General features: G+C 46.7%; 1 protein-coding gene across 3 annotated transcripts in view; it reads left to right on the plus strand.

The window, feature by feature from the left end:
* The first annotated feature begins 6359 nt into the window (after positions 1-6359).
* fancc (FA complementation group C) overlaps positions 6360-24444 on the plus strand; it is a 23815-nt gene continuing 5730 nt past the window's right edge. Inside the window, exons 1-12 of one of the 3 annotated variants that reach the window (XM_064296898.1) lie at positions 6360-6517; positions 9072-9257; positions 12227-12314; positions 13237-13331; positions 17191-17307; positions 17535-17599; positions 17747-17911; positions 18382-18538; positions 21341-21396; positions 22653-22752; positions 23175-23250; positions 24265-24352. In XM_064296898.1, coding sequence (XP_064152968.1) covers positions 9093-9257; positions 12227-12314; positions 13237-13331; positions 17191-17307; positions 17535-17599; positions 17747-17911; positions 18382-18538; positions 21341-21396; positions 22653-22752; positions 23175-23250; positions 24265-24352 — 1172 coding nt within the window. In that variant the 5' untranslated portion in view covers positions 6360-6517; positions 9072-9092. Of the gene's footprint in view, positions 6536-9071; positions 9258-12226; positions 12315-13236; positions 13332-17190; positions 17308-17534; positions 17600-17746; positions 17912-18381; positions 18539-21340; positions 21397-22652; positions 22753-23174; positions 23251-24264; positions 24353-24444 lie in introns of all 3 variants that reach the window. The other 2 variants (XM_064296897.1, XM_064296899.1) reach the window with 2 other exon arrangements.

A 24444-nucleotide genomic window follows, 5' to 3' on the forward strand; every position in this document is an offset into this window, starting at 1 on the left:
CGAATGCCGAATATTCGGGTGGTGCTCAATACAGGGCCGCCTAGTACTACACCTGTACAGGGAGGGACAAAGGGCCTGGTCAGGGTGTGGTCAGGGTACAGTGGGTACAGAGCAGGTTTAGGAAGGGAGTGGGGTATTGGGAGGGGAGGGGGTGCTGGGTAGGGGCAGGTTTGGGAAGGGGAGGGTGTTGGGAAGAGCAGCTTTGGGAAGAGGAGGGGGGGGTTAGCAGTGAGTGGGAAGGTGACGCATGTATCTCTTCCCTCTCAGGCTGCGTTGGGTAATCTCATCTGTCCCTCAGATTTCTATTCAAAATCGGCTTTACTGGCAAAGTTTTAAGCGTACAAACAACTATAAAATATGTATGGGAGACAACCAGAATAGTATTAGCAAAGCATATTAAAAAATATACAGCATAATCAAATTACACTATCGTTTATTTCACTCTCTCTCCCTCTCTTCCCTTCTATCTCTTTCTCACACTTCTTTTCTCACACCTGCATACACACACTCATTTACTCTTTCACAAATACCCACACACACACACACACACACACACACCCCACAACCAAAAAACCTCAGCTATACACACACGGTTTTAGGTTATAAAGCTAATATATCTGGCAGAACCATATGAGGAGAATGCCTGCGTCCATTAACATTATGAGTCACCCACTTTTAACATTCGTTTTTTTTTGTTGTTTTTTTTTTGGGGGGAAATGAATTATTACAAAAATGTACGACTTGACAGGTCACAATATGTTCCTGTGTTCTAGTGTTATTTCTCAGCGAACGGCGTGCCACTTCCCTTTGGCCCGTCTCTAATCAAATTACACTTTACACAAGCCGTCCAAATACGATAACAAACCCCCTGATTAACGAGGAGCTTGCTAAGAGCTGTCCCCAAGAAGGAGATCACAGATCTCCTCGGCCGGGGGGAAGATTTATGAATTGACATCAAGACCGACCATCTGTTTTAACGGCGTACAGCTGAGAGATTTCTGCGTCTCCCAACGCCGGGTTTTTTTTTTCACTGTCCCCGATGTTGGACTGCTCCTGCGTTCCGAGTTTCTGGCGCTCGGATATTACGTTTCAGTTTAAGAGCCGTTCAGACACTTGATTTGTCAGGGGTCTGTTTTCACTTCGGGTATGACTTATGTTATAAAGGCCTTATACTCCTGTTGTGAGATAATGGCAGTATTTCATCCGCTTATTAATGTTGTGGGGAAACTGCCTCGGATGACGAGGGGCCCGGTCGTGCCGAGCTCTGCGTTTTGCTTCAGTCCTTCCCGTTTGGGTTTCACCGACTTCGCTTCCTCGTCTTTTCATATGCTGCTGAAGCAGGGGTAAATTTATCCGAACTGATTTTTCATAAAAAGGCAGAAGTGTGCAGTTATGGTCAGATGGAGAAGTTATGGAAGATATGATCTGATAAGTCTAAGCATATTTCCTTGCTTTTTCCCTGAGTTTGTGTGTGTGTGTGTATTTTTGTGTTGTGCATGTTTGAGTTTGTGTGTGTGCTCTTATGAACGTGTGCACACTTGTGCGTGTGATTGCGTTTGTTTATGTCTCGTATTATGTGCCATCACGTGTGTGTGTGCCGGTGAGCAGGTTTTGTGCGTTTGTGATTTGTGTGTCTATGATGTAAATTGTGTGCGCCTGTCTGCGTTTGTGTGTATCTCATATTTATGTGTCCATGCACACGTGTGTGTGCGTGTGTGCGTGTGTGTGCGTGCGTGTATGTGTGTGAGCACGTGCGTGCGTGTGTTCCAATGCCGGAGTACAGATGGAGAGGGTGGGTTCGGCATTTGCGCTGGAAGTATGGGGAACTCCCATCCACTCCCAGTCTCCCTGCTACCGTTCAGTGTGTAGGGTAGGGGGGGCAGGGGCGGGGGGGTGGGGGGGTCAGAGCCAGCTGGCTCGCCCAGTCTGTGTGAGTGCGCCGCTGATACACAGCCAGTCGGCAAATTCAATTTCAGTACAAATTTTTTTTTTCCCTTTTTCTTTTTTAATCCCTCCTTCTCCCCCCCCTCTCTTGCGGGGACAGCTTTATTATACATTTTCTGTGTTTACAAAGATGCGCATTCTGCATTTTTCAAAAATTCTACTTTATAGGAAACAGATTTTATGGGAAAGAAAGAGAGAAAAATATACATGCCTTAATTTTAGTGCAAATAATGTTGGCGATGTGAAAACCTTACTTCTCTCATGTGCTAGCAGAGAACGCCCCCTCTCACCTGGTTCTGTGCCCCACCCCCTCTCACCTGGTTCTGTGCCCCGCCCCTCTCACCTGGTTCTGTGCCCCGCCCTCTCTCACCTGGTTCTGTGACCCGCCCCTCTCACCTGGTCCTGTGCCCCGCCCCCTCTCACCTATCCTGTGCCCCGCCTCCTCTCACCATGGTTCTGTGCTCGCCTCTCTCTACTGGTTTCTGGACCTGCCCTCTCACCTGGCTCCTGTGCTGCCTACTTCTCACCTGGTTCTGTGCCCTGCCCCTCTCACCTGGTTCTGTGCCCCGCCCCCTCTCACCTGGTTCTGTGCCCTGCCCCCTCTCACCTGGTTCTGTGCCCCGCCCTCTCTCACCTGGTTCTGTGACCGCCCCCTCCACCTGGTTCAGTGCCCAGCGCTGTCTCTGGGCAGCTGCACAGTTCAACCTGCGTCAAAACGAACGGAATTGGTCCACCAACTTGGCTGTTTAAAGGATCCCAATTTTTCACAGTGGTTTGGGAAGGAATTTTCAACCCCCCCAGACCCCCCCCCCCCCCCCCCACCTCCCAGCTGGTCTCTGTCCCACAGTGCTGCACCAGGACGGCCATTTTCACTTGCGGTACAGATTTAGCTCCCCTCTCATTTCACACAAGCAGAGCTCCGGGAAACCTGTGGTTTTCACCCGGAGACTTTCGAGTGCACAGTCCCAACTCCCAGCTCCCCTCCGAACTCCCCACTATTTATTCACCTACCCTTTTTCATTTTTCATTTTTGCTGTGCAACTGCAAGGGTCGACTATAGGAACCTGGCCCGTTTGGCCTCCAGGTAAAAGTTAGGATGCGATCCATTCTCTAACCGCCGTGACTTTGGAAAATAATCTGCATTTCACGGCTTTTAGAAGGACTACAAAGGACACAAAAAAGACCCACCATCTTCAGAAAAAGCACGATTAATTAAAACATTTTTATTCCACCATGGGCACAATTTTTTATACCACGCGGTTTCTTTCAACCAAAGAAAACAATAATTTACGTTCGCGAATAGTTCAGCCCCCTGTGCAATAAATCAATTTAACTGTGGAAGCCGGCGGTTCGGTTTTTATCGTAAAAACCACACATACACACACACACAAAGATAATAAAAGCTCTGAAAACAAATATTTTCTTTGCTTAACTGCGCGCGTACGGTGTGTGAGTTTCTCCGGCAAAGTCTCCACTCGCCAGGCGGGCCAAGGCCGCCGCCCTACGAGGCGCAGAGACGGCCCACAGTGCTACAGGAAGCACAGGCGCAGGGACGTCTGATCTGGAGCCGCTGGCCCTCTCTAAACACATGCTCCATGTTGTAAGAGGCTGCTACAACCTCCAAAAAACTCTGCAACCCCCCCCCTCTCTCTCTCACGCACACATGCGCACACGCACATGCAGATGCGCACTCACACACATACACGCACACATTTTCGGCTGCATTCGAACCCCCCCCCCCCCATGCTATGAATTGTGTGTATGTGTGTGTGTGTGGGGGGTGGGGGGGGGGGGTTTCCTATATATGCAATCATCATTTAAGATGATGATTGCATATATAGGAATGGCTGGGGTAAAGGAGTTTGCTAATGGCTGAAGCTAACTCACTGGGGATTCAGGCTAAGATAAAGGGTCCGGTGTGCTACTACTCCACACTGCTGCCCTTGCAGCCCTTCCCCTGTCCCTGCGGAGGGGGTGGGTAGGAGCAGTGGCAGATGATATCACCTGACACACACACACACGCACGCACACACACCTCTCTCCGCCTCCCCAGGTTCTGCCGCACCACGGCTCTCCGGCGTGGCCCGGCTCACGGTTCGACAGCGGCAGCGGACGGCTGTACAGACCCCGGGGAGGAAACTTCAGGTCCAATCACGGCTCCTACTGGCTTCCTTAACCCAGAGCCCCTCTAAAATAAATGACTGGATGCAAAGCAACCATCAACGGCTCGGTCCATCAGGCCCCGGTCCCATCTGCAATAATGCACCATGCTATAAATCCTGCTCTCACTTCCTGCTCACAAACACCCTGTTCTGTATCAGCGAGATCAATGCTGAAATGGAGTAACTGGACACCGTAATGGTTAGCTTAGCTTTTAGCCTTACTCTCTTCCCCTCTCTCTCTCACACACACTCTCTTTTTTCACCTCCCACTCTCTGTCCATTCTGTTCAGCGAGGTTTTATTGGGAAGAGAACGAAAGCAGTATTGCCAGTTTTTACAAGGACATATAAATATGAAACAAACTATCAATATTATATTATCTCCTTATTTCAATACTATATAACCTTATTTCTCTCGATCACTCTTTCTCAATTCAGTTAATTTCTATGATGCTTCACCGGTAGGACATCGAGGACGGTATTGACAAAGCATATGCTCTCTGTCTCTGTCTCTCCCTCTCTCTTTCTCGCCCTAATTTACGCAAACTCCCCTTGCAGTTCAGCGGGACGGTCGTCTGGCCAGTGTCAAAGTGCACCCTGCGGCTGAGATAAGCGTTGGGAGGCTGAAGGAAAGGTGAAGGAGGACCGCACCACGTCGGCTCCAATGAAAGCCAGAGGCAGCAGCCCGGCCGCAGAGCAGTTCCTTCAAGGACACGCGCCGTAAAATAGAGCGCCGCAACAGATGTCCCAATTAGTCTCACAAAATGGGAGGTTTGTGTGCCATCGTGCCTTCGACGAGACCCGCTACATCTTATTTTACGCAAAAAAAAAAAAAAAACCCCGAAAATGTTCCACTTTAAATCAACTCTAACAGAAGAGTTTTACTTTACTGACAAGTGTATATTGTATCCATTTTTTGGATTCATATAAATTCTGTCACTGGCTCTGAACATTTTGCTGTGCATGGTGACTTAATGCTGTTTGTCACTGCAGCTCTTGGGATACTGTCCCACACATTTAATCTTTAAGGGGAACTGAACTGATATACAGCATTTGTTTCCCTTCACATTGTTAGCCAATAATATTCCAGTGTTTACAGCTGAAAATAAGCAGGACGGCCCAAACCACACAAACACAGTAAGAGCACAGCTGTGTAACTTTTTTTAAAGACTTAAGTTTTTCTACAGACGAAGTATTTTTTAAATTAGAAGTAACTTTTGAATGTGAAAAGTTCCCCGCGTAATTCGATTTCAGAATGTTTCTGTTTCTTTTCAGCATGCAAAAAGCGTCACTGGAGCGACTTAATGTTGTTCCTTTCTAATGCACATGTGCGACTCGCATTAGCACATCGGCGTTCGAAACAAAGACTTTAAACAGCGCCGCCTGGTGGCAGAGGGCTGGAGTTAACCGACAGCGAGTACAGTGAGGCTCTGTGTTTAGCAACAAGTTCTGGGAAACAGCATTCAGGTGGAAATTAATTCAGCATGTCACCTAAACTTTTGCGAACACCCGCAGGAAGGCCCAAACTGTGTAAACACATGTACAAATCAAACAACTCAAAAATGATGCAAGGTCTGAAAGGTATTGAAAACGATATATTTTTTTATTCCTACTTAATGTCAGTTATGTCCTTTGAAATGAAAGTGCATTTTCCATCAATGTACATGTGTGCTATTTAAGGTAATGTCACCGAGGAGTTTCCAGATGGTGAACAACAGTGCAAAAACATAGCTCCTTATTACAAAGTATAAAAATAAAAAGTATTTTGTTAGACGGTTTTACATCGTGTAACTGTAGGTGGTTTGTGCTTACAGCTGTGTTTTTTGCCGTTTAAAATTAAAACATAGGTAAATTATTTCCAAATAAAACGAAGTGCATTCGCACAAACTGGTTAATATTAGTTAGTGCATAATCATAAATTACACATAATCACTGCACGTGTAATAGCCTAAACATAATAGCTCTTTTGCAGCCCAGCTTCTTACTCTGGTTCAGTTGTGCATGTTCTGCGCGTATTCACCGACCTGTGGCTGTGTATTCAAGGATAGGGAGTTGATTTATATGGCAGAGTGAATGGGATGACTTAGAATTCTAATCTCTGGGCATTCAGTCATTTCGGCCGCGCATATATCATCAACCCTCTCTCGCATATAGCTCCTCTCTCCGCAGATACTGTACGCAGACGGTAGTCTGCGCAGTGTAGAAGTCCGTTCGCTGTCCGACTGCGCTGGATGCGCAGCGGCTGCAGTAGTGAAAGAACTGAAGAGTGGCGCGCGAAATACTACACGGTGACAACTTCCGGTTTGTAAAACTACAGAGAGAGGGAAGTTTAAGATTGTCGCCGAGATTCTGTGCTGGCGAGATTGCGCTTAACGGGCTCCGAGAAGGGCAGAGAATAACTCCTTATGTAAAGGTAACGCCAATGATTGAGGTATTATTATTATTATTAGGTGACATTCAGTATAGTATGCGCTTTTGCGGATTTCTAGCTACTTAGCTAGCTGTTGCCTGTGCCAGCTAGTTGACGTTAACTCTACTAGCTAGGTAACATTACCAGAGTTTAACGTTAGTTTCAATTCATTTATCACTTATCAGGAAGAACAAGATAACAGTAAATGTTCTGAAAGTAAACCGGTTAATACGTGTTAAATTTTGTTATTTAGTCACCTGTCAGCGTGGCGTTTCTAAATACAGCTGGCGTTTTTGTATCATCCCTTGTTAAAATGTATAGTTTGTGTTGTGATTCTGTACGGTCAAACTGAGGTACGGGACCTAGCTATCTAATTTCATGGATATACTGTACTTAGCTATACTGCATTAAGTTCTTTCTAGGTTCGTTTTATTTTGAGCCACTGGAGGGTTTGTTTTTTTTGCCTGTTACTGTCATTTCTACGATTGCAGGGATTGTATTGTAGAGTGTAAAATGTTGCAAATACTTTAAATACCCGGCTTTTGCCGATATTTTATTGCTGTTCAATAACGAAATTAATATATCTTCCAGCGTATATTCAAGTGGAGAAACAAGTTTGTTTGTTATGCAGCAATAATGTTTAAATTTACGAAAAAAAATGTCGACCGTTAGCACTTCATTTGCATATAATTGTGTACAGCTGCAAGCCTAATTATGCAAATACATATCTGACCTAAGTGGGACCACACATCCAGACGGACACGTGCACGGTTACACCATTATAAATTCAAATAAGCATAGCACCTGACAGTTTAAAAATGCGATTAGGCAAAGAAGAATTAATTCAGCAAACAAGAAAAAATCTGTGCAAATGGCTGTCTGCAGGTCAGTGATGTTTTAGCATTTTTACGATAGAACTCCTCCAAATAGTTAAAGTAATTTGGAAAACTATTTCAAATGTAATTTTCACATGGCAAAAACTTTTTGCCTGAACTGACACAGGTACCAAGTTTCAAAAGCTGAACATAAAACAACTGACTGCAATAGCTATTTGCTTTCTCTTAATAAAAAGTAAAAAGCATAAATAAATAAATAAATAAATCAGCAAGGGACATATCCACTAATATGCACATTAATACACCTATTCATTCATGGGAATACTTGGCTATCTTTATTGCCTTGGCATGAGCATGGCTCTGCATTTGTTTATATACAGTAGGCATGCTTAAAATGAGTAAATGGCATATGATGGATCAGCTAAATAAATGGAATGTTGCATTGCTCAACATAGAGTTCATGAGGAGACTCCATTGCCACCTTGCCACCGGAGGACTGAATTGCAGGCTTTAAAAGTCAGTTGCAGAAGTTAGGAGGTGTTCAGTGCAACACCTGCTGGACTTGACTATTAGCTACATGGTGACAACAACTTAATTTCACAGCAGTTTACTACAACTGAATGCAGATGGGCTAAAAATAAGAACGCACAGGTCTGATGACAGACCTTATACTGAATGCTCTTGCTGCTAAATGTATGTAGGTCCGAGGCTACTTTTACCAAATGTTCATATATTTGATAAAGTATAAATAGCCCTGCAGAAATGCCAAATTTCAAACTGTGTTGTGAATGACCACACCAAAAACTCAACGTAAAAAATATGACTCTTAGAAAGCTTCCACCCCCCCCTCCCCCCCCGATTTGGATATCGGAATGCCCTGCGCCTCTCTCACTCGTATCCTTTCTGTAAATCGCACGTTTGGGGAAACCACAAGCGCTGCGCTCGTGCGTTAGCCTCGCTGATGAAATTTTTACTAGCGGCCGTTGAGGACGGCTGCCCAGAAAACAAGGGCAACAGGCATGATGTCATCGTGTGCCTGTTTGGTTTTTGAAACGCAGTTTTTAAAAGGAACGGGGTCTGGCAGCGTCCTCGCCCGTGATGTCATACTATGAGCACAGCGACGCCCCGTTCTGTGGGAACTCTTGATCTCCTAATTTTCTCCTTTCAGCGTTTAATTGGAAAATCGTTTTTTAACAGGCGGTCCTGATCTCGTACGGTGATTCGCCAAGAGCACGGGAAGAAATTCACGGTCCGCAGCTGAACGTAGTGAAGTTTGAAGGGGGGGGATAAAGGATTTGCATTATACTGAAATTCTGTTTGCCCCCGCATCAGAATTTAGTTTGTGAGTTGGCGTTGGTGTTGGCGTTTGAGCAGGGTGCACTTTTACAGCTCGGCTAATGAAACACTGGGTGATGACATGTTCAGATGGTAAAACCCAGAGCCCCAGCTGTGTTGTGCATTTAACCGCAGCTTTCTGATCACAGCTCCTGTCATTTCAGCCTTTGCTTAAAAGATTCATTATTATCCGCAAACGCAGATGACCTCACTCTGGAACCCCCTGGTTCTCCCCTCCCCGTACCCATTGATGACAGCCTCTGTGTGTGTGTGTGTGTGTGTGTGTGTGTGTGTGTGTGTCTCTGTCTGTTTGTGTATGTATGTATGTGTGTGTGTGTGTGTATATGTGTGTGTGTGTGTGTGTTTCTCTGCCTTCATCTGTGCAGTGTCTGGACCAGATCAGAACCATGACCCAGTCCGGGCCCTTCTCTGAGCGGGTGGTGGAGTTCTGGGTGGGCAAGGCGGTGGATTGGGGGCAGTCCACCTCCTCCTTGGCTAGGGCCGACGTTCGAGCTCACCTGCCCAAACTCAGGATCTTCCTGCGGCAGCTGCTTCAAGAGCTGCAGCTCACAGTGAGTATATGAGTCTGATTCAGTGTACAGAGTGAGTCTTTAACTGAGTCAGTGTGCTGGGTGAGTCACTAGCCGAGTCAGACTCTAACAGGGTTAGTGTGTAGAGTGAGTCACTAACAGAGTCAGTGTGTAGAGTGAGTTGGTAGCAGAGTCAGTGTGCAGAGTGAGTCTCTAACCGAGTCAGACTCTAATAGGGTTAGTATGTAGAGTGAGTCTCTAACAGAGTCAGTGTGCAGAGTGAGTCTCTAACCGAGTCAGACTCTAACAGGGTTAGTGTGTAGAGTGAGTCACTAACAGAGTCCGTGTGTAGAGTGAGTTGGTAACAGAGTCAGTGTGCAGAGTGAGTCTCTAACAGAGTCAGTGTGAGTCTCTGGGCTGAAGCAGGCAGGCAGTTGGCAGGCTCTGAGGCTGGGTTAGCAGCGTAATAGGCGCTGAGGGACCGGCAGTGTTAACCTAATGTATCCCTGCATCAGATGGAGCAAATTGAGCAGGCTGGGTGGGGGGGGGGGGGTGGAGCGTTGGGGATTTGTGAGAATGTAGTGTTAAGAGGAACCGTGCTTTCCCACCACCTCGGTACTATCTTGAAAGGGTTCCTTTATTCACCACCAGACCCCCAACCCCCCCGCAACCCCCCCCAGCCCACCCCCGGCAGCCCGGCAGCCTCAGTTCTTGGCACGTCGGAAAGAAAAACGAGATCTCAGCCGGCAGGGTTTCAGTTTGTTCACTGCGATGGCTGCGCTGCCAAGATGTAATCATTCCTCTCGATTTTCATCATTTTTTTGATTTATTAAATTTTTTTTCCCCCTCCCGCGCGTCAGCTGGGTGACAACATCGACAGCTTCGACAAGGACCGAGATCTCTTAATTAGAGCAGAGTCTTTCCCAGCTCACCCTTGTAAAAAGCTGTTTAAAAAGTCACACAAAAAAATTAAATAATACAAAGTTTCTGGATTCCCCGAAGAACTTTCATGATAAATGGGCTTTATTGTAGCTTTTGCCTGGAGGGTAACAAAAAAATTAAATGAAAATTATAACTTTATTCCAATTTCCTCATTTGCATCACATTTCAAACCAGGAACTCTTTTATTTATTTATTTATTTTTCCCTTCCGTGACCTTTTCGACTGGTGGAGCTGGAGTATTTTGAGCTTTTTTGAAACGTGTCTCCTCCTCCTCCTGGCATGGTAGGCATGGCCTAGCTCAAAGAGCAGGTTTAGGAGGGGTGTGGGGGGGAAGATGAAGGAGACGCGTGTGCGCCTGCATAACTTGTCCCACGGACAGGGCGGCCCTGTGAGCGAAGTTCCCCTTGACAAGAAGCAGGCCCTGATTTCACAAGCCTCTTCCAAAGGCGCCTCGTCCATGTCACGTTCAAACAAACTGGAACTCTTTGAGATGCGCGCTTGGAAGGTGAGGCTGTGGGCGCGCACAAATTAATCCGGAACGGCCGCTTCCCTCCCCTTCCTCCCGTCCATTTGTGATGAAGTGAAACTCAATCCACCAGGTTGAAGGCAGTTTTTTTTTTTTTTTTTTTTAGCCAGTTATTTATTAATGAGTCAATAAGCACAGCATATTTTTAAAAAACCCATCTGGTGCAGAGTACATGGAGAAAGACCCAGGAAATGTTTTGAAGACCAGTCGGAATGTTCGTTGTAATACAGGGTCAGTTCGTTACGAGGAAGGTTAGTCACGTACTGTTACCCTGGGATGCTTCTCCCTAGCTGTCTTCTGTTATGTATCAGAGGCATGAGCTAATTCTGTTTATCTGTAAATGTGGTGAACCACTCTGAACCACAAAGCGCATCAGTTTCAGGGAACCTCAGACGGGTCCAGTGAATTACTGAACGAAATGAAACGGACTCTCCACGCACTGTGATCGAGTTCGAAAGCAACCCTCTCCAGAATTCGAGGTTTCCATCCCAGGGCTGTTTTGTGGAGTCCGCTCCACGCCACACGCTACACGCTACACGCTACACGCTACATGCTACACGCTGAACGGAAGGGCCCTTATCTAGATGAACATTCCTCCTCTGCTGCGTCACACACTCATTTACACACGTCTAGTGTTAAACGGGGGCCATGTGTACATGTAGATCATTACCGAAATCACGTGCTTTTAATGTTTCACGTGTTCGCTGTTTGGCTGTGCTCCAGTAGCGGGGGAAAAAGAAAATAGCTGCAATCTTCGAGATCCGATGAGAACAGTGCTGGCTTTGATTATTAACAACACAGCCTGTTGATTTATGAAGTTTTAATTATTTTTTGGCTGTTCCAGGAGAAATTATGTGTGCAGCATATAAGCACGTAATATAAGACACCAAAAAACTTTGAGTGCTGCAGTGCAGTATAATGGTTTGTAACTCGGCTTGTAGCTGCAGGTTTGATTCCCAGATGGGGCACAGCCGTTGAATCCTCAAGCAAGCTACTTAAATTGCTTCAGAAAATATCCAGCTGTATAAATGGATTGTGTCCAATAAAATGTAAGTCGTCAAAGTCACGCTGCGAAATACCAAAACTTAAATTTTGTTTTAAAATCTTAATTTGAAGCCTTTACAGACCAGGGAATGAAGCGGTTTTGAATGAGACTGTTTGATGGTTGAGATGTGGGATTGGCTACGTTGTGCTTGGTAACGCTCGCCCCTCGTAGCGCCAGCGAGGGTAACGCACTTGCGTGGCGTGTAGCTTTAACGGGGAGGGGGGTTAAATGAGGAAAAATGTGTGTAAACAAGCCAGAGCTTAATCAGAAACGCATTTCTCTCCCGCTGGTCGCAGTCTCTCAGCCCCAGGGATGGATGCAGGCTTCTCCTGTGCCAAGCATCGAGGGAGGCAGGGGGAAGACTCGCACCTTCCTGTCATGATCTCTCTCATTCTCTCTCCCTCTGCCTCTCTCTCTGTCTTTCGGTACCCCCATCTCCCTCTCCTTCTCTCCCCCCACCCTCTCTCTCTCTCTCTCTCTCTCTCTCCTTCTCTCTAGCGTTCCACCACAGAAGCAATGGGTCGCCTTCCGTTCTTGGGCCAGTTGGTGGGCAGGCTGTGCTGGAACCCGTGCGTTAGCACTGACGGTAAATTCACCCCTTCACCTCCGGCGAGTTTCCCGTTTGGGCCAATGAGAAGGGTCGAGTAATTACGCTCTGCTCATTTTCCAGTTAACCCGCTGGGCGCCTTTACTTCTCTCTCTCTGACTCCATTCTTCTCTCCCTCAGTTCAATCCAAGAAAGCTTTATTGGCAGCGCATAACGTAAATATATTACCAAGGCTTAAAAACTCTGCAATGCATCCATGTGTAGTTTTATGTAATTTGCTAACTCACAGTTCTCACGGTCATGACCAGGAAAAAAAAAGTTCTGTTTATTGTTTTAGTTTGGAAAAGTAGGAGGAAAAAGCAGTCCCTACTTGCTTTTTCCTAAACTTTCATAATCATGGGATTATGGAAAATTGCTGAGGGGGTTATTGTTCCCAGTAACATATCGAGTAAGCCATCTAAACATAGCCGGTCTGTCAGGTGCATTGCATGTGGGTCGGAGGCATTGAATGAACTCTGGTAATTTATGTTATTTCTCAGAGGCCTTTGATTGTGGCCTCTGATCGTGCAGGAGCTAAATACAGTCATTTCTTGTAATTTATTAATTTATTGAGCAAGTAGCTTAAATTCATGAAGTGCTTCTATTCTTGTCATTGCTACTAGAAAAAGCATGAAGCTCATAAATTTTATCAGATTTTTACAATGACACAAAAAGATGAGTTTTACTTTACTATCGTAAAAATGTATGTGAAACTGTATATGTTCAGTTCGATTGTGATCAAGTGAATGAATAGACCAGTGAAGAGTTCCTGTTTTTGACTTTGGAAAAAGATCATTGGGATCATTGTCTTGCTATAGGTGAAAGTGTCGCCCAATGAGTTTGGAGGCATTTGCGTTCCCCCCCCGAGTTGCCGTTAAGCGCTGATGGGTGGAACTGTGCCTGTGTTGTCTTTGGGGAACAGGGGAGAGTCTGGACTGTCTACTTCAGTGCCTGTGGTGGCTGTACAGCAGTGAGCCGCAGAACGCCGTGGAGCGCAGGGCCAACCAGTGGATCCGGGTAACTGATCTGCGTCTAATTACAGCCCCATCTCTCTTACGCCTCTGGACTACGACGCAGCCAGCTATTTCCTGGCAAACCCCTGCTGTGGCGTGCGCTCCGTTGTGCTGTCTGAGCTAATCCACCACCTCCTCAGCATTCTGTGCTTCATCTGACCTGAGCCTGTTCCTCTTATGAGCCAGTTGAAGTTATTTTTATGACAAAATTCTACTTTTATAAGAATTCTGATGGTCATAGTCTTCCTCCTTCCCTGCTTCTGTTGAGGGAACCAGGTTTTCTTCCAGTGGTTAATCCAATATATCTGGTGTTTTTTCCCCCATGTTGGTTAATATGATTCTCTGTGCTAAATGCAGAGTTATGTATGTGATTTCATTAACTGTGGTGATGGATCAGTTGCAGGGGAAAAAACGATTTTCAAAATGGCGTAAGACTAACAGTCAGCTCTAGTGTAGGGTATGTGAATGGTTCACAGTCTTATTCCTCAGTGGCTGAGAGCAAACTAGAGAAAGCAGCTCATTAATAACATAAGAAGACCCAAAAAAACAGCAAATGACCCCCATTCAACTTTTTCCAGAGTTCACGCAGATGTCTTACCGTAAACTCTGTCAGGCTCTTTCATTTTTTCCTCTACACACACTCTCTCACACATGCTCAAACCCCCACCAAGATCGGATGTGTGTATTCTTTTGATTAGTTTTAATCAAATGAAAAGGCCTTGCTAATTAAGAGTGCTCTTAAACTTTTAATTTGCCAGATGTTTGTTTTTTTGTAAACCTGTTGAAAGGGAAGTTGGGATGGTTGTGTTATTTTTTTGGAGAGATGTGGCAGGGGTGGTGGGGGCTGGTTAAAGGGGTGGGCTGTGGGTGGGTATTCTATATGAGGGACTGTGGAAAGTGAATGGAACTTTGTGGAGAACAGCCTAATTTTGCTGAAACAGCTGCTCCCAGGTCTGGTGAGAGGAAGACGTGTGTTGAGAGAGCTGGCGTATGTGTGTGCATGTGTGTGTGTGTCTGTCTGTGTGCTTGTGTGTGTGTGTGCATGCACATGTCAGTGTGTGTGTGTGTTGTGTTTGTGTGTGTGTGTCTGTTTGTGTGCTTGTGTGTGTGTGTGTGCATGCACATTTCAGTGTGTGTTGTGTGTCTGTGTGTGTGCGTCTGTCTGTGTGTCTGTCTGTCTGTCTGTGTGTGTGTGTGTGTGTGTGTGTGTGCGTGCGCGTGCGCGTGTGTGTTTGTGGTCACTGTTCTGGCTGCCCCCGCCACCGCATCTGGGCGATCCTCCAGCGGTCAGCTGGGACTGCACCGAGAGGGGGGGGCCATTTCCTGTACCCGCTGCAGTGGCTTTACCCACCAAATGCGCCACCCTGCCCCTGCGGAGGGGAGGGGAGGGGTGGGGCGTCCCCTAGGCGTTTTTTACCCATCCCACTAAAGGCCACATCCGTGTCCCCTGCCCTGTCTACCACAGGCCACCAGCAGGGCCGGGACGGTCACGTTGACGCCCCGCCGCAGAGATGGGGCGCGGGGAACGTACACGCTCCTCTCTCGCAGACACCGCCGTCCCGGGACGCTGGCGTGCCTGAGGTCTGAGGCGCGCGCGTGCGGGCCGCCTTAATCCCCCCCGGCTGCGGCTGGCTGCTCACCGGAGCGGAGCGCCCAAAAACCCGCGCCGAGATCGCCGTCTCTCCCCCCCACCCCCTCACCCTGCCAAGCGGCAGCAGCGGGCCTGTCCGGAAAAACGCGCGGCTGATCTCAATTCCAGGCCATTTTTGGCGGGACGGCTCCGCGCCTGGGGAGAGGGGGTGCGGGGGCAGCCGGTTCTGCTTTGGGACCGCGGAGGCCCGCGTGGTCCGTGGTTCCACACCGCGTTTTTCGGGTTTTAAAAACGAATGTTTATTTTTGAAAAATGTTCTTTCCCCTCTCCTTCTGCTGAGACCCGATCGGCGGTCACGGGCAGAGCTCAGAGATCTCCTTATTGGTCTGGCTGTCGGACTGCATGACGTTCGCTTAATTATTACCAGCAGTCTGAAGCGCTCTTAACTTATTGAGCTTTTCAGAAGTTTTTCATTTAATTTACAGAGACGGAGAGAAAATTGTACTTTTTATTTTTTAAGAACCACAGTCTTGAGCGTTTGACGTCCTTCCCCCACCACGCCCCACCCTGCCTGCCATTGAGAGTTTGAGTAAGTGTAAGTTCCTGCTTTTTGTGGATCAGATAGTTGTGAATGGCAGACAAGATGGTAGTGAATGGTAGATCAGATGGTAGTGAATGGTAGTGAATGGTAGATCAGATGGTAGTGAATGGTAGATCAGATGGTAGTGAATGGTAGTGAATGGTAGATCAGATGGTAGTGAATGGTAGATCAGATGGTAGTGAATGGTAGTGAATGGTAGATCAGATGGTAGTGAATGGTAGTGAATGGTAGATCAGATGGTAGTGAATGGTAGTGAATGGTAGATCAGATGGTAGTGAATGGTAGTGAATGGTAGATCAGATGGTAGTGAATGGTAGATCAGATGGTAGTGAATGGTAGATCAGATGGTAGTGAATGGTAGATCAGATGGCAGTGAATGGTAGATCAGATGGTAGTGAATGGTAGATCAGATGGTAGTGAATGGTAGATCAGATGGTAGTGAATGGTAGGAATGGTAGATCAGATGGTAGTGAATGGTAGATCAGATGGTAGTGAATGGTAGATCAGATGGCAGTGAATGGTAGATCAGATGGTAGTGAATGGTAGATCAGAGTGATGTAGTGAATGGTAGATCAGATGGTAGTGAATGGTAGATCAGATGGTAGTGAAGTGTAGTGTGAATGGTAGATCAGATGGTAGTGAAGGTAGATCAGATGGTAGTGAATGGTAGGAGTAGATCAGATGGTAGTGAATGGTAGATCAGATGGTAGTGAATGGTAGTGAATGGTAGATCAGATGGTAGTGAATGGTAGTGAATGGTAGATCAGATGGTAGTGAATGGTAGATCAGATGGTAGTGAATGGTAGTGCAGTGTGCCAGTAGCCATGCAGAACCTCACCACGCACCACACGTAGCAACGCTGTCCAGCGGCTGTCCAGAGCAGCTGTTTCATCCTTTTTCTTCTTCCGTGGAAAGCTGCTCCATGTTTACAGTGTCGCATCCAGTGTTTGTACTCTGTGCGCTTTGGAGAAAAGAAAGAATCAAAGAAAATAAAGCAGCAGACTGGGTTTGAGGCGATGCCAGACTGCACTCTGGTGCACAGAAATTGGATCACAAAATTTGGAACAAAATAATTTTTTTTTTTTTGTTGTAGGCGGCTTTGATTGAATGTTGGCTTTCACGGGCCCCATAAAGAGCATCTCTGAGCCTGTGTCCAAAAAAGGGGTCAAGGGTCAACTGCAACAGGAACTGAGTTTGAGCTATAGACGGACTGCTAAACTGGCACAGTCTGAGCCAATGGCTCGTTGGGGTTAGAGGGTCAAAGGTCAGCTGTGGGGGAGAGCTGAGCTCAGGCATTGGTCAGACCGCTGGAAACGCAGCAGGGCGCTTCTGCGCCGAACCGAACTCCGCATTCCTTTTTAATTTTGAATGCTATGAGAACTTAATAAATCTATCAAACGTGGACCTTGAATGTTCGTTATGCAATTTAAACACCCGGGTGAAGCAGGCGGGGGAGGGGCTCTTCGGGGACCATTCACGGAGTCGGTCTGGAGTCGAGTTGTCGGTTGCGGAGGTGAAAGAGGTTCGAGGAGTCGCGAAATTCCGAGACCCAGAGGCTTTGGAAAAGTATCAGTGACGAAATGGAATCTGTACACATCATGAATGTAAAAACTGTATATCAGGTAATATATGTGACGAGAGAGATGTATTTTTCCTGCCTTTTTTTTGCAGAATTTACTGTATCACCTCTCTGTGGAGGAGGGACACGGTTCAGCCGGGAGTGCCGTGAGACGCTCGGAACGTGCATCACACACACCGACCGACCAGCGCTTACTGTTTCTGAGAAACGTGAGGAGCCTGTGTGTGTTTTTCGTTTTTTATAGTACCTTAATGCGCACCTGAGTGTTTATTGCTTGTGAGTGTGATAACGAGTGTGTGTGTGTGTGTGTGTGTGTGTGTGCGCGCGCGCGCGTGTGTGCGTAAGCAGAATCACTGTAAGGAAGTGACATCGTCGGCAAGAATGGACAGCAGCAAACGTGCCTGTGTGTTTTAAACGTATCTCTCTTCTCCGCCAGATGGTGGCGCTGTTGGAGAGGGAGGTCAGTGGGAGCTGCTGCCCTGGGGTTCACCCGGCTGAGAGGTTCGTATCATGGGCTAAACACAAATGCCATTCGCGGGTCGCCAGGTGGAGCTGCCGGGCCCAGTTGGCACTGGCACATTCCAGATTCCATCCGAGGCTGTGAGGCTCATCCGTGTCACTTCCTGTATTTCTCTCATGATTCCGTAGGTGTCCATGTGACGACGTGCGCGGTGCCTCGGTGACGTGCACCGCTCTGGTCACATGTCCCGAAGCGGCCCCTCTGATTGGTGCTCTCCTGCAGCACCCAACGTCGTGCGACAGAGCGTCTCTCAGCGAAGACTTCCTGGACGCGCTGAACGCTGCCCTGCTGGGGTGAGAGTGAACGGAAAAACGGAATTTAAAAAAAATTTTGTTTGCGGGAAAAACGCATCTCATCTACTTTAAATATTGATAATGTGTTGAGTTCGCCTTTCCAGTTCACGTGAAGACTGATTTCACTGCAGAATGTTCCTCGTTTTGTTTGCGAGGTTTAATTTGTCTACAGTGCAATTTGTCTGCCTTTACCGTTGATAAGAGTGTGTTTTGTTTGATTTTGTCTGCAGTTAATATTGAGTGTGTTTTGTGTTGGTTGTGGTTAATATTGAGAATGTGTTTTGTGTTGTTTACAGTAAATCTTGAGAATGTGTTTTGTGTCGTTTACAGTAAATATTGAGAATGTGTTTTGTGTCGTTTACAGTAAATCTTGAGAATGTGTTTTGTGTCGTTCACAGTAAATCTTGAGAATTTGTTTTGTGTCGTTTACAGTAAATATTGAGGATGTGTTTTGTCTGTTTTGTCTGCAGGAAGCAGCTGGTTCTTGGAGAGCAGGCGTTAATGGGCCTGTGGCACCACAGCCTGCCCAGTTTAGAGGGAGCCGTCCTGGACCTTGTGGAGTCCGCTCTCTCAAACCCGTCTCCATCTCCTCAGGACCTGGAGCAGCGATTGGCCGATTCTCTTCTGGTGGGCGTTCCCTCAGTTTCGCTTGAAAGCACGTGAGCGTAATTTACAATTTAGACGTATTTTCCGGACGCTTGTAGCCAGAGTGACTTATGGGAAAATGCATTGTTAACTTGAACGAGTCAAAATGTATGAGTAAATCTTAATTCTGCTGACAAGGAGAGGAATTTGATGTGGATTTAAACGTGCTTTTATTTCTCCCCGCAACACCCAGATTGAATTCAGATGAATATTGTCTGCGTGAACAGCTTGTAAGATGACGTTGAAGTGGGCTATCAGAGACTGGGCCAAGCCTGAGACAGTGGCTCGAGGTTCCAGCTCTCATGGTTTACCTATAATCATATCACAGCCCTTTCCCATTTTAAATTAGCTTAGTCACAAAATGGCAGGCTGCTTGGCCAGGAATTCACCGTACATAAACACGTTCGTTAGTCTAGGGCCTCTGCATTTTTCTTTCTGTTTGTTTTTTTCCTTGTTTCCTTGATTCACCTCCATCCATATTTAATTTCCACGTAGTTGTTTTTTGGACCATCGTCAGGACCGTATTTATTTTTATTAAAAAGCGTTTTTTTTTGTCGATATTGTAAACGCGCATTTGTTTGACGAGTGTATGCTTGACAGGTTTTGGATCGGGGGCAGGTGGGTTCCGGGGGTTGTTTAGATTTCAGTCAGAGAATGGGAAGTGTGAAATTAGTGTCACATTACTGCTTTTTCCAGAGGCTTTCGGTCCAACCTCAATAAACAGCAACTTCTACGGGACGGCTTCTGCCAAAAAAACAGGATTCTTAGAACGCTGCGTAACTGACCTTCCCTCAAGCGTCGGTTCTGCAGAAAGGGAGATAGCCCTGAAGACATCTGTTTTCACTAGGGCGAAGCCAGAACCTCCAAACAGCCTTCTTCTGCACCGGTCCAGCTCACTATTGTGCGACCTCTTCTTCAGTAAACTAAAAGTGGGAGAGGAGAAAAAAAATAATTAAAACATGTTTAAAAGAAAAGTAAAAAAAAATAATAAAGCCATGCACTATAAACAAGTTCGTGGTTCTGGGTTCTGAGGATGGTTGGATGCTAGAGGGGAATGGGGCTTGTGGGAGCCTGTCACAGAATGTTGCAGAGCAGTGAAATGGACACTAGGTGGCAATGATTGTCTTTTTATGGATTTAGAGATTTACAGCTTGGGTTTGAGGAGTTGCTGTTTGAACGTGGGTTGGTCTCACTTCGCTGCTTTGGGACGTTCAGTGTGATTGGAACTGAAAATGATATTTGTGAGTGCCGTTTCTGTGATGATGTGTCACAAGTTGCCAGGAAGAAACCTTTTTGATGCATAATTTAGTGAGCTTCACACTTTTTTCCTTGCATTTTTAAAACCCTCTGTCCTTATTTTCTCATTTATGTGTGAGCCAGATTTAATAAATAAGCCTGCAGGGGAGACACCTGATTGGCTGTAGCATTGTACGGGGATGGGTTTTGATTGGCCGGGATGATAGTGTCACACGCTGGCCAGTTGGGTGCTCACAAGCCCACCTGACGCTCTGCGCATGCAGCGTCTTTCTCTGACTCCTGTCTGTGCGAGCCGGGCTTGCCAACTGGTGTGATAAGCAGATGCTAACATAACGCGCTTCGGATGAGAGAACGTGCTCGCTTACGCTCGGATAGCGGACGTTTAGCCAGTGAGTGCTGATAAACAAGATTAGACATTCCAAACCGGGGGGGGGGAGGAGGGGGGGCAAAAAATAAATAAATGAAAAGCTTGATTCATAATGTGAGCCTAATACATGCAGTGTTTTTGGAAAAAGCGGTTGAATATTTTCCAAGGAAAATATTAAACGGGATTAATTTAATTTAAAACACATGAGGCTGTGTAGCACAAATTCAGCAAGGGCTTTCGGCAAAAAAAAATTATCTTGTTTTCATCTTTGATAATTTAGCAGGGTGTGATTATTCCCTCCACAGTGAACTGGAGGAATGGCCTGTTTTAAAAAAAATCTAAAAAAGACATAAAAACATTCGGTATCCAATACGCTACAATCCTGACCTCTAGTGGTTCACCTTGGCAATTACACTTCGGTTGCTGATATAAGTTGGAAGAATGCTGCAAGGATAAACATAGTAGTCAAAAGGTGCTTGTTGGAAAGAGGGGAAAATACCAATGTATCAAAAAGGGTTTAGTTTACCAGTCAAATTTGTGAAAAAGTAAAGATGGCAAATAAGTAGGAGTCCCAAGGCACTCTTAATGGTGAAGTTAAAACGCTTTATTTGAACACGGCAATGGAAGAATTAAAACGTGCTGGACCTACGCCCTGTGACCGCACACGGCCTTCGTCGGGGTTGGATGTCTGTTTTGTACAAGTCCTTAATTATTGAAATGATCAGGGACATGAAACAACAAATTGATCTAGAAATTGCTAGAAAACTAACTGAGAAAGCAATTGGATTAAAAATGAGCTCTAAAACTGGAATTGACAGCATTAATTCCTAATGGTATAAGAAGGTTAACTTTGCTGTATTGTTGAACTCGTAACTTGATGTAATCGTGCCGAGCAAAAGATGCCGTTTCATACCAGAGTATGTCTTGAATAATTTCTTTGTGACTGAAGTCACATTTGGGTTGCCTTTAAACTGTGTTATGTAATGGGAAACAGTGTGATGACATTGAACTGTCTGAGCATGAGTGTTTTCAGGTGATGATTGTAAATTACTTGTTTTAACGAGCGCTCAGTTAACAGCTCAGTTTGCGGGTGATACTGCATAAAGCATGAATATGGATGAGAAGCAAATGACCTTTTCCTTTCTTATTTTTCTTCGTAGCCCAAAGCTTCTGCCCATCACCATCCCATGTTCCTGGTTGTCAATGATGTTTTCCGGTGAGTTTAGTTTTTTCCCTACTTTTTTTCTGCCTGATTTGGTGTTGCTAAGCTACATGCTGAATAATGGATCAAAGCTGCATGACTCACCATCCAATCACATCACTCTCCCATGTACTCGCCTGCGAACTGGCCACTGTGTTACACCCTACAGGCCACACAGTACTACAGGAGAGCCAGTGACTCTTTTACACCCTACAGGCCACACAGTACTACAGGAGAGCCAGTGACTCTTTTACACCCTACAGGCCAACAGTACTACAGGAGAGCCAGTGACTATTTTACACCCTACAGGCCACACAGTACTACAGGAGAGCCAGTGACTATTTTACACCCTACAGGCCACACAGTACTACAGGAGAGCCAGTGACTATTTTACACCCTACAGGCCACACAGTACTACAGGAGAGCCAGTGACTATTTTACACCCTACAGGCCACACAGTACTACAGGAGAGCCAGTGACTCTTTTACACCCTACAGGCCAACAGTACTACAGGAGAGCCAGTGACTATTTTACACCCTACAGGCCACACAGTACTACAGGAGAGCCAGTGACTATTTTACACCCTACAGGACACACTAGACTCTGCCTGTTCAATGTCACCACAGGGCCATTCCCCAGAATCCACCTCTGTGATGCTTTCACCCCCCCTCCCCCACCCCCCCCACCCCCCAACCTAGCTAAGTCCTGTCTATGACCTGACTGGGGACTGAACCCGCTCAGTTGGCTCCTCAGGGCGAAGTCTACCCACAAATCCCCCTGGTCCCCTTCCTGTGGATTAAAGCCCTTTGAATGCACCGTTAATCCTCTGGAGAGGGAAGAGAGCAGAGAGCAGGGAAGTCACAGACCAAAGAAAAAAAAAAAAGAAGAAGAAGAAGAAATCCATGGGCTTTATCCCACGCATGTGAACACGCCTCAAAGATTCCTTAAGCTGGCAGGCCGATGTCACGCTGACTGAGGAAACTGGCAGATAAAATGTGCTTTTGGGTCTGAGCGGAGGTCTGAAGCGGAGGTCAGGGATGTAAGTTAGCGCTCGAGCAGCGGCTAGGCACTGAGATTAGCTCCCTCATCTGTGAGCCTTGGTCTTTAGCCCGGAGGGCTAATGTGGCCTTTTTGGAAAATATGGCCGACCAAACCCTGTTACAGCATGTCCGCTGTAAAGACCATTTATAATAACCAGTAACAGGCAAGCTTATTGCCTGTGTCAGAGGACAGGACCATTGTGACGCGTTGACATTCCGTTGGTTCCGCAGAATCCTGTTGGTGGAGACACAGGGAAGCCCCGCCCTCAGAACTCTCATACAGACCTTCACACGCTGTTTTCTCCTGTCGCTCTGCCTCCTCGACCCACAGGTATGAGATTCGTATGTGCCCCTGGTGTGCTTCCCCCAACCAGAAACCGATCCCTGGTCACCTTAACCTACCCTTATCCCAACCTGTACATGAAAAGCATTACTTTAAACACATCTGGGATCAGTGTTTTTGTGTAGAATTTATCTGCACCTGTGATGTATTTATAATGAACACTAGGGGGAGTTGCATAAGAAATGCTGGGTTACACTAACCCTAAACCCCATGGCATTTTATGACTAGTTTTTCAGAGAGTAATGGTGTATGTAAGTATAGACCGAGGTGGTGTATGTAAGTGTTGGTGTATGTAAGTACAGACAGTGAAGTTTTATGTAAGTATAGGCAGGGATGGTGTCCGTACAGCGATGGTACAGATGGTGCATGTGTACAGATGTATAGACGTATGCATGTGTCTCTGGCTCCAGGAGAGGCTGTCCCTGAAGGTGTTCTTCCCTCATGCTGCTCAGTCTCTGCTCATGCCCCTGCTGCAGCTTCCCACAGGTAAGTCTCTCTGTCCCAGGTACACCTGACACAGGCGTGTGAGCCTCTGTCCCAGGTACACCTGACACAGGCGTGTGAGCCTCTGTCCCAGGTACACCTGACACAGGCGTGTGAGCCTCTGTCCCAGGTACACCTGACACAGGCGTGTGAGCCTCTGTCCCAGGTACACCTGACACAGGCGTGTGAGCCTCTGTCCCAGGTACACCTGACACAGGCGTGTGAGCCTCTGTTCCAGGTACACCTGACACAGGCGTGTGAGCCTCTGTCCCAGGTACACCTGACACAGGTGTGTGAGGTCTTGCTCTCACATTCACATTTTCGGGAAGTAAAGCCTTAGCCTCGTTGCCCGCTGCAGTGCTGTAAAATTCTGCCCCTTACATTGTGTTCTGGGTAAAAATAAGACAAAGTGCGCTTTATACCGGCCTGTTTCCTGCTCCGCTCCGGCCTGAACTGAGTTGTTATATCAGAAAATGTGACGGGAAGGAAACCAGGCCCTTTCCCGGCTCAGTAATATAAATTCTCCCTCTCGGGCGCGCTGTTTGTGAGAGACGGCCCTTTTTCGGCCTGCTGGACCCTGACCCCGCCTCCTTTCCCTGCGCAGGGCAGAAATGGCCGCCATCGCCCTTAGAAGAGCGTAGCCGGCTACGGCCTCAGTGCAAACAGGACATTAAATATGTTTATATAGGTGTGTGTTTGTTTCTCGGGGATTAAGAGACCTGTTCTTTTTAGGAGGGCTCACGCCCTTATGACATGGGGCTGGAAGGGGTCATGGGATTTGTGTACGATCCTGAACACTGATTGGGTTTTGGTGTGTTCTCACGTGGTTTTCCTTTAAAAAGCATGATGTTTAATTGTACCAGAGAGGACCAAGACTTGCTTGTCATTGAACTGACTAAACACCGGCAGCGAGTGTGGCGTTTTGATTGGTTGATAGAAGTCAGAGATTGACAGCATACGATGCCTTGTGAAACGGCTGTTAGAAAGTGGGCGTGGCTAGCATGTCCCTGCCCACAGATGTTCCGGAGGAGGCGTGGCCAGAGCACCTGCTGCTGATCAGCTGCTCGTTGCAGAAGGTGGAGGAGGAAGAGGAAGATGCTGCCAGGTAACTCGTCTACCTCACCCATCTGTCTGTGGATACTTTCTCAAGACAAGGTATCTGCTGGTTTTCAGTCTGCTGCAGCATTGAGCATTGAA

This window comes from Anguilla rostrata, chromosome 10, assembly GCF_018555375.3.
Source record: "Anguilla rostrata isolate EN2019 chromosome 10, ASM1855537v3, whole genome shotgun sequence".
Classification (NCBI taxonomy): Eukaryota; Metazoa; Chordata; class Actinopteri; order Anguilliformes; family Anguillidae; genus Anguilla; species Anguilla rostrata.